This window comes from Salminus brasiliensis, chromosome 15 (assembly GCF_030463535.1).
Source record: "Salminus brasiliensis chromosome 15, fSalBra1.hap2, whole genome shotgun sequence".
NCBI lineage: Eukaryota > Metazoa > Chordata > Actinopteri > Characiformes > Bryconidae > Salminus > Salminus brasiliensis.
The window spans coordinates 29514879-29525227 of NC_132892.1; the positions used below are offsets into that span (position 1 = coordinate 29514879).

At 47.1% G+C, this 10349-nt stretch overlaps 1 protein-coding gene across 1 annotated transcript; it reads left to right on the forward strand.

Annotated features, from left to right (window-relative positions):
* On the forward strand, nt 1–9071 carry taf5l (TAF5-like RNA polymerase II, p300/CBP-associated factor (PCAF)-associated factor). Its single transcript, XM_072657742.1, has 7 exons — nt 1–109; nt 791–932; nt 1443–1547; nt 2596–2789; nt 2934–3080; nt 3191–3613; nt 4149–9071. Exons 2-7 carry the CDS (start codon nt 794–796, stop codon nt 4950–4952), a joined length of 1812 nt encoding a protein of 603 aa, XP_072513843.1. The 5' UTR covers nt 1–109; nt 791–793; the 3' UTR covers nt 4953–9071.
* The last annotated feature ends 1278 nt before the right edge of the window (nt 9072–10349 follow it).

The following is a 10349-nucleotide window of genomic DNA, read 5'->3' on the forward strand; positions in this document are numbered from 1 at the left end:
CGAAGATGGAGCCGCTGAGCCTCTTATGAGCTGAATATCTGCGCTGTTTCCTCTGAGTTTCCTGTGAATTATCCTACAGTTTGAGTCGAGAGGGGGAGAAAGATATGCAGTGAGTATCACAGCCGTTATTACAGCAGGGTAGGTTTACAGTCCGAGGCAGGAGGGTGAGAGTGGTGCCGCTGTTAGCCGTTAGCCTGCTAATCTGCGAGCAGTCAGAGGCCTGTTTATATGGAGGCTGGTTGCTTTGTGAGGCTGAATCAGCTACAGTGCTTCCTCCTCCTCCTGCATCGGTCTGCTGGGGTTCAGTTCCTGCACTTTGGTTGGTGTGAAGGTAAATTAGCTTGTTAGCTAGCTAGCTAGGTTTGCTAAAGCTGCTCCAGGAGGCTCAGTCCATTCATTCATTGATTCTCTGCGTTGCTCTGAAACACCTACAGCCTGCAAGGGAGTTTCTCTGCAGCTCCCAACCCAGTTTAATGTCCTGCTGCACAGATTGTGCACATATCCCCCTTAGTTTGGAGGGGAGGCTTTATTTAGGCTGTGTCCGAAACGTAGCTGAGACATGCTCCCTACTTAGGCAGGATTATGAGGCCGGAAGGCACCCAGTTGAAGTGACTACACAGCTAAATGTGTGCTGTCATACCTAGGCAACATCAGGACGTGGGTCACAGAGACAACAAGTCCCCTACCTCCTGCTACCTCTTCATAAGTTCATAAGCACCCCAAATAATGACCTTTTGACTGACATGCTTTAGCTCATGATCATGATCATTGTGTGCTGTTCTCTGTGCAGGTGATGAAGCGGGGCCGGACAGAGCAGATCCAGTACGCGGTGACGCAGTACCTGAAGAGGCGCCAGTATGTGGACACTGATGGCTCGCTGAAGGGAGCCAAGCTCTCTCAGTCCGCTGAGGAAATGGCAGCCAGTCTCACAGGTATGTCAGTAGGGCTTCTTCACTCGGTCAGCCATAACATTAGCTGCACCTGCCTAATATTGAGTAGGTCCCACTGCAGAGCTGACCTTTCGAGGCATGGACAAGACCTCTGAAGGTAGGTAGATTCGGCAGGACCTCCATGGAGATGTTCTGACCCAGCTAGCCGGCACAGTTTGCTTCTTGTCAAAGTGGCTCAGAGTCCCATGCTTGCTCATTTTTCTTGCTTTTAACACCATTGTCACCTTCAAGAACTGACCCCTGGACAGGAGCTACTGTAGATGAAGATAATCAGTGTTTTTCTAGGCCTCCTGTTGTTGACAACTGTGTGTTTCTACTTTTCACTTCCATGTATTTTCCATCATTTCGAAACAGAAAAAAAAGAATGTAACATGTATTTAATGTGCCAGTGTTATTTTTAATATGTAAAGTTTAATAAATAAACAGTATTTATGCTTTAGAATAGGCAGACGTGTCTGTTAAATCTGTAAGAATTTGTCTTCCTCTTTCTAGTCCAGACAGAGTCTAGCTGTGCGAATGTGGTCTCTGCAGCTCCGTGCCAGTCGGACCCTCAGCAGTACGATGCTCAGTTCTCTAGGTTACGGACCTTTCTGCTCGGTGAGTCACACACGGCCTGAAAACGCACCCGTTGCAATTCATGGCCGAAATTTAATTCAGCATGAATGGTCTGATCTGATCCAGATGCTGAGTATCAGCCGATACCGATCCGATCTTGATCCAATCTGTGTTTGTGAAAATAATCCAGCCCCACAGTTTAGATCAGAAAAGCTGCTGATTAATCGATTCAGTGAAATTGATTGTATTTTTGTATCAGTTTCTATAATCAGACATTCTGGACTGATTTTAGTTTAGTCGAGACTTTTCTTAAAATCACTGTTTTATATTGTTTAATATCTTATAATCCAGTCTGACTCTCCTCCTTGACCAATTAGCTCCCAGATCCTTTAAACACTGCAGTCTGATCACTTCCTGTGTGTAGTGGTGGCACACCCTCTGGACTGATATCTGTGGTTGTTGGTCTACTGGTGTGTAATAACTGGTTTATAGTGGGTGAATGTGCTGGGTGTGTGATTTGGGTTTCTATAGCGTGTGTGTTTGTATTAGCATTAGCCTCCACTCAGGTCTGAATTGGCTGGTTTCAGTGCAGAGAAAGGTGAGTGAGCGGTTCTGCGGTTCTCCCGCTGGTAAAACAGAGCGTTTCAGTGGTGGTTTTATAAAGGTCTAGGTTATAAAGGAACGTCTGCACTGCTGCAGCCAGCTGGGTATATACGTTTGTCAATGGGGGCCTTGAGGCCACCAGATGGCGCTCTGAACAGAAAGGCTACATCAGGCTCCTGGTGTGTTCTGTTGTGTAGAATTATTCACAGCTCTGCTCTTATAATGACCTCATTATAACCCCTAATGGACCTCATTGTGCTCGTAGTCTGATCTAATTAAATTTCTTCATAAGACGTCTCATGTAAAGACATTACTTCTTAAGAACGATTGGTGAATGAGGCCCACTGTGACCATGGTGATGAATGTGGGGAGAATATTCAACATAGAACAGGGTGAAGAGGGGCAGAGTGTTATAAAATGATGCCAGAGGAACGTTGTAGAACATTGAATAGTGACATGAAGGAATCTCTCTTTCTCTCACTCTCAGAGGCAGAGGTGCCGTGGGCGAGTGAGGTGAGCGTAGTGTTGTTTCCTCTCTTCCTTTACCTGCACCTGGACATGGCGCGCTGTGGCCTGAAGGGGGCAGTAGATGCATTCTACAGTCGATTCCACTCCCTCTTCCAGCAGGACGTAGAGCAGAAAGCCATCGTGGAGCTACTTCGTGGAGTACTAACAAATCAGGTCAGTCACCCTCACATCAGACTTTCCACGGGTCAGCCAGGAATCCCATGGTGTGGTGTTGTAGCCGTCCAGATGACTGGGAGAGCAGTGTCCAGCAGCTCTTTGAGGGTTTTTATGATTGGTTCTCTGTTCTCTGTTTTGCAGGACGTGGTCTCCAATTCTAAACTCTGCGCTCTGCTGGACCACAAGTACGTGGTCCACCTGACGGACCAGGCCTACAGTTACCTACTGCGTTATTTGCAGAGTGATGACAACAGCGCCATCTGCAGGGTGCTCAGCACTCACCTACAGGTGATTCATTTGATTGGTTAAAGGACGGTGTGAATGGAGGAACGCTGAAGAACATGTCGAAAATGAAGGAGAACCTTTGATTTGAGAACGGTGCGTTTGGTTTTCTGCAGGTCGAGGTGACGGCTGTGCGCAGAACCGACTACCAGCTCTATGGAGCAGGGCTTAACACTGGAAACTCCACCTCCACATCCTCCAGCTCCTGGACGGCTGTGGACGGGGCAGAGGGGGGGGAGCCTGTGGAGGTCACAGCGGGGCTACCTCAGAACGAGGCCACTCTGGAGGCTCTTCAGGACTGCATTAAACGTGTGCGGGAAGGCCAGCCGTCGCTGACAACCGTGTGTTTCTACGCCTTCCAGCACACGGACCAGCTCCTCAACACGGCTGAAGTTTCGCCCGACAGCAGACTCCTCGCCGCGGGCTTTGACAACTCCGCCGTAAAACTGTGGAGCCTGCGGGCTAGGAAGCTGAAAGCCGGCCCTCACAAGACGGACGTTGCCAAGATCCGCCTCGCCTGTGACGTACTGGAGGAGGAGGTGATAAAACAGCCACATACTGACATTTCTCCTTAAGGGGGCCCTATTAGTACTATTAGTCCAAATGTTTGTGGACACCCCTTCTAATAAATATATAAGCTGCTTAAAGTGGCACCCATTGCTGACACAGATGTGCAAATGTGTGCGTGCGCGCACACATAGCTTATCTGACCCCTGTAGAGAAGTAATGCCAACGGAGTAGGATTTTCTGGAGCAGATAAACATCATGAACCTATTGGCACCATGCTGCCTAATACCAGACATGGGCTAGAGGGGTATAGAGCCCCCCAGCATTGAGCTGTGGAGCAGTGGAACTGACTGTGTTCTCTGGAATGATGTTTTTGGAATTACTTGGGGAGTTTGGAATGAGGTGGGGTGGGGAGATGATCATCAAATATCCTGACCTCACTAATGCTTTGGTTGCTGAAAGCAATCAAATCCTCGCAGCAATGCGCATTTCAAAATTCTCCTCCAATTTTTTTTTTTATATATATAAATGCCTTTGGAACAATGAAATTTCTCTTTCTCTTTTCAGGCAGACGAGGAGGACGCCTCAGGTAGTGAGATAAAGACCCTGCGTGCCCACTGCGGCCCCGTATACCGCACTGCCTTCCTGACTGACAGCTCCGGCCTACTGTCCTGCTCTGAAGATTCCACAGTGCGTTACTGGGACCTGAGCAGCTTCACTAATGTCGCACTGTACCGCGGCCACGCCTACCCCGTGTGGGACGTGGATGTGAGCCCCTGCAGCCTGTACTTCTGCACAGCGTCGCAAGACCGCACTGCACGCCTGTGGACCTTCCAGCGCACTTACCCTCTGCGTGTTTACGCGGGGCACCTAGCAGACGTAGATTGCGTGAAATTCCACCCCAATTCTAACTACATCGCCACAGGATCCACGGACAAGACCGTGCGGCTGTGGAGCACTCAGCAGGGCAGCTCGGTCAGGTTATTCACAGGCCATCGGGGTCCTGTTCAGTCACTGGCGTTTTCACCGAATGGCAAGTACCTAGCCTCAGCTGGAGAGGACCAAAGGGTCAAACTGTGGGACCTGGCGTCGGGTACGCTGTTTAAAGACCTGAGAGGTCACACAGACAGTGTAACGAGCCTGTCCTTCAGTCCTGACAGTGCCCTGGTGGCCTCAGCTGCTATGGATAACTCGGTGCGTGTGTGGGACATCCGAAACACTCACAGCGGGACGGCGGCCGCAGCGGACGGATCCAGCGGAGAACTGGTGGGACTGTACACAGGCGAAACTAGTGGCGTTCTTAACGTCCAGTTTATGGCGTGTAACCTGTTGCTGGTGACCGGGACAGCGCTGGAGAAACAAGAGCAATGACCAATGGCAGTGTTTTTGTGTGTGTCTGTTTCTCTGTGTGTGTGTTTGTGTGTGTCAAATACTATGTTAAACTGATCCTAGCACAGCTGGATTTGCCCATATCCTAGCTTTCATGACCTCATTTTGTGTAAAGTGCCAATTGGCTCCTTACTGTACATACAGTGCACTGTGATCCACTGTCTGAGCTGTAGACCTCTTAAAGGTCCTAAGGACGTCATTCTGTAGGTGCCTTCATGCCCATATAAGGAGCTCCGGGTCTAAGCAGTTCTGCTCTACGGAAATGAAGGTGCTCCGAATGGTTCTTTGAGTGATCCCTGAAAAGAACCACTGTGGTTGGTTTAAGAACAATGTTTCTAATACAGGTTTGAGAGTCGAATCAGGTGTACCTGTGCAGAAATCTGCCCCTTCAGGGCCGTAATTGCCCACCCGTGATCTAGAAGCTGCAACCCAAATTTAAGAGTCATCGCGCCCGAGGGCTCTGACTGGTCCAGTAGACTAAGACGCTGCCGCTATGACTCGAGGATCGCTGGATCGAATCCCGGGTCACGTTGCCTGCTTTCAGCAGCCGGAGACTGAGGGAGCACAGTTGGCCTTGCTCTCTCTGGATGGGTAGATGGCTCTCTCTGTGTAATGCTGGCTGGCTCAGCTGTTTGCAGGCCAGTGCATCGGCGTTGAGTTCACACCCTCTAAGTGTCAGGAGCAGTATATGTGATTGGAGGAGAGTATTAATGTGTGGTTTGGGTAATTGGCTAAAATTGGGGCAATTGGGTATTTTATTCTTCAATATCAGTGATGTTTCAATAATATGTGCATTTGTCTCTAATGGTTACTTGATCCATTGATTATTATTATTTACATGGACCTATTCACCCCGAACAAACCAACACGCTTTGTCAGATTAGATGCCTCGTTTTTTTGGCACTAGTAGAGCACAGTTTAAGTGTAAATATGAAGTAGCTGACTTACTTTCGTGCCTGGAGCATAAATATGTGGATTTAGCTTGGATTGACATCATTAACAACCTCGTAATTCAGAAGATTCAGCGCCGCCCAGAAGAAGAACGTACAGAAAGCAGAATGTAACAGCTCTGGAACGGCTTTCTTCGCCACAGGGCACAATAACATGTCAGCTTCTAGATGTTTCCTCAGGTTTAGTGACTACTGCCATTCATTTTTTTCCCATGTGGGAAAAAAACCCCTGCTTAGAGCTAGAACTCCATATTTGGGCATGATGTTGCTGAAAAGGTAATGGATGAATTTAGAGAGGTCTTTATAGAGAACTACATGGGAAGTAAGGCGTGAGTAGAGGGTCACCCTACCCCTGCCTTTTTTGGTAGACCCTTTTCTACACCCAGATAAAAACAGTTAAATGGAGTGGAACCTGTCCCAGATCCAACAAGGATTATAATTAACAAAGTTCAAAGTTTAGTTCGATTCAATGCACTAGTTTCTAGATTCGCCTGGTTTTTGATGCACCAGAAATCCAAAGAGGGTCCGGTCTGGCTCCCAGTTAGTCAAGTAGTGCAGTGTTTCTTACCTCCAGTGCTTCACCCTCCAAAGCATTATCTGTTTCTGTGCCAGTATGTGGATATAGAAGTTATTCTAGATAGAAGTCTGCAGGGGGCGAGAAATCCAAGCTCAAACCTGACGATTGTTTGCAAGTTTGAGAATCGACCCGGTCAGGCCTGACTGGCTCTGGTTCATTTGAAGCCCGAACCTGACCCGACTGTGAAGATGGACATATAAGTCCTTTGCAAACCAACCCAGGCTTGAAATTGTGCATCGGAAATCATCCCTGATAGGCTCTGGTTAGGTAGCAGATCGCTAAAATATCATACTGACCAGCCACGTCATTAGAAACTTGTTCCTTGTAGCTCTGCCTCGGTTGGTGTGCAGTTAGAGCCTCAGTTTGGTCCCCAGTTTGAGTAGGTGATCCTGTGGAGTCCCACAGGGTTCTATTTTAGGGTTTATAAAATTGGTGTCAATTATGAGAGAAACTGCTGTTATGAGGGTGAGGGTTGAAGTGTAGGCCTCGTGTATGGTTTAAGGACTTGAAGACATTAAGCTTGTGTCAGTTGAGCTGCATTTTCTGGAGCATTTTTTTTATTTTCAGTTTATTCACCATGTCTGTTATTTAGTTTTTTGCTAATATATTTTTTATATGTATATAGATGGCATGTAGGTTCCATTAATAGACTGCACTTCGGATCTCACCAGAGAGTTTAGGAATGAAGGCTATATGTGGTGGATGTTCTGTTCAAAGTGCACTAAGCAAAGTTTTTTGTTTTTATTTTTATGTGCATGAATTTAAAGCCACAAACTTTTCGCATAACCAGATTTATGTATTTTTTTACGACTGCTCTCTTTAGATACCTCTCGTATTTCTCGGATTCCTTCTCGGCTTTTTAACCTGCTTAGGGCTTTTGAGTTCACCGCAAGCAGCAATTCTACATTGTGGAAGAGCTGAAGCTTCTAGACCATGGGTGGGCAGTTCTGGTCCTGGAGGGTCTCCGGATTCCTGTACAGTTTTACCCTTTTCTCGGCTAAAGCACATCTGTTAATTACCTGGTTTAGTAGGTCTGTTAGAGCAGGGAAATCAAAACACTGGGCTGTACACCAGCTTCTGTTGCCCACACCTGTTCTAGAGATTTCCTCAGGTTTACTGACCACTACATTTACAGTATAGAGCTTTGAACCCAACAACCTCCAGCACCTCCACAAAATGTCCATATTGATCAGTCTCCAGAACCACCACCAGCAGATTCTGTGATGCTTGTGTTAAACTCCTAAATATAAAAGCGCTTCCAGTGCTTGTTTGAGCGATGCTGTTGAAGAACCACTTTTGGTTCCATAAAGAGGCATGTCTGTAATAGAGCTGTGAAGTAAAAACGTGTCTAAAGAATCTTCACGCTCTCATATTTCTTAAAAAATGGTTTGTTATGGAACCAAAAGTGGTTCTTTGATGGCCCAGGTCTTCAAATCTTCAGTTTCCAGTTTTGGATTTATTTTTATTTTCATTTTTTCCTTTTCTAGAAGTTAATTAATTACAGTGTTTTCCTCCAATTATACTCAACCCACTCTTTAGTACTCTCCCCCTATCCCATACAATGCTCCTGACACATGCCTAACCAGCTACCCCCTCTTTTTAAACAGCTGCTGGGCAACCAGCATGCTCTGAGGCATCGGCTAGTCGACCCCTGTGCTGGCCAGCATCCCACTGAGTAGACCTGGGGAAAGTGTGAGGCCAGTTGTGCTCTCTCTGACTCCGGCTGCTGATGGCAGGCAGCATGACCCGCAATCCTGGGTCGCGACTGGCCCACTCGGGGCTCCTTGCTGGAATTTGTTATGGGAAGAGTAATGTAATTGATGGGCCATGTAGTGTCACACCTACCAAGGATGACAAAGTCCAGGACTGGGAACTGGATTCAAGGTCCAGATTTGAGACCTGGGTTCTATGGCATCACTCAAAAGAGCCATATGAGGCACCTTCTAAGCTCGTCCACAGTATCCAGCAGTTTGCTTTAGGGTCAGCCTGCCGCACTGATTCAGTCACAGTTCAGATCATTTCTATCAGTCGTCTCTGAACGTCATAGAGCTGCTACAGGAAGTGGGGTAATGAGAATTGCTACGGCTTCACAATGGAGCTGCCTTCGTGCCCAGTGGGGGAACAGGTCTTCTGTTGAGTGGTGATCAGGCTGCATGCTACACATTCTTGGCAGTGCTGTATATGTAGTAAAAGGGTGGAGAGAAGAGTATTGTTCAAAGAAAAATGTCTGAAATGTATCTGGTGTGTGTGTGTGTGTGTGTGTGTGTGTGTGTGTGTGTGTGAGAAACAGTGAGTGTGTAACGCCTTCCAGCTGGGTGTGTGTAACCTGATGGGTTAAAACTAATGTTGTTTTGGTTGTTTTTGTTTTTCCACGTTTAGTGTTCTTGTCTTTGTAAGTGTATGGTTGTGGCCGTGTGGCGGGTTGGCGTTGATCTTGCCAGATCTGTGCCACACACCTTGTCTGCAGACATGTTTAGAAGCGTACATGTACCAAACTTTGTACTTTTTCATACTTGCCTGCAGACTAATCCATCGTTTGTATTGTTGTTAAAGCTGTAAATATATTTTTCTAATGCCTGATGATGTGTAACGAGTTATTCGGGTGGGGGATCTCTTTCTTTGCAGTCACTGACAAGCGTCATGGTAATATCGGGCTTACAGTGATTCCCTTTGGAGGATGGCTGGTTTCGAATCCCAGGTGATGATGCCTGCCATCAGCAACCGGAGCCTAAGAGAGCGTAATTCACCTTGCTCTCTCCAGGGTGTATAGACGGCTCTCGCTCATCCCCCAAATACCCCCCGCCCCACACACTTTGCTTCAGTTCAGTGCTGGCTGGCATGGGCATCAGAGCTGGGCACCCGGCACTGTCATCCTGGGGCGTCGGTTGTCTGGTGACGATTCATCTGTGGTAGTGTGAAAAGAGGCGGTGGCTGGTTGGGCGTGTCAGTTCTCACCCACCCTCCCAGTTTTGGGAGCATTACAGGGGGGTGGGGTCAAATGTATTTGTACACCCCAATCCCCCTAAACCCAAAAATAATAAAGGACACCTAATATTTGGTTAAATGGCTCATTTCAGCACATTGAACCTTCAGCAGTCACATTTTGATAGCCATTAACAAAGTTCTTGACCCCACCTTTATGCACAATCCACATATTTTCAATGGGGTTGAGGTCAGCCCCTTAAGAAGGCCGTTCCTAAAGCTTAATGTTGGCCTGCTTTAGCCATTCCACGCAAACCCTTTGATGTGTTTGAAGTGGGTCACGGTTCCTCATCAACACCCAATTGTATGCAACAGTCAACATAGGTCAAGCTGAAGAATTCTGAGCTATTTCATCCATTTTTTGAGATGTACCATTTCCACTGGCTGCCAAAAAAACCCAGATCTCCATAATGCTCCCACCACCATGCTTAACAGTTGGTTCAGTGTTCTTGAGGTTGAAAGCCTCACCTGTACTCCTCTAAACATATTTCATATGTTTCATGGCAGGCCTGTGCAGTGGTGGTTCTTGGGTTGTTCCTGTTGTTCCATGCGAACCACTTTCCTCTCAGCTCAAGGTGATGGTTTGGGTTTTCATCCAGATCTTGGCATAGTGGCTACACCTCCTAATTACGTGGTCTCACATACACTCGTTTGCACTGATCATCTTGAAGTCTTGCAGTGGTTTAGGAACAGCTCCAAGAGACATTTCTGACTTGTGTAAATCTATGATCATCCTTCTCAGATCTGCACTGAACTCCCTGGACTTTCCCATTGCACTGTGCGTGGTAACAGGTAGTAAAGAGGCCTTGGCCTAGGTGTTTTTTTTTTTTTTAGACATTTTGGAACCACTGAATTATGTGTATGTATAAT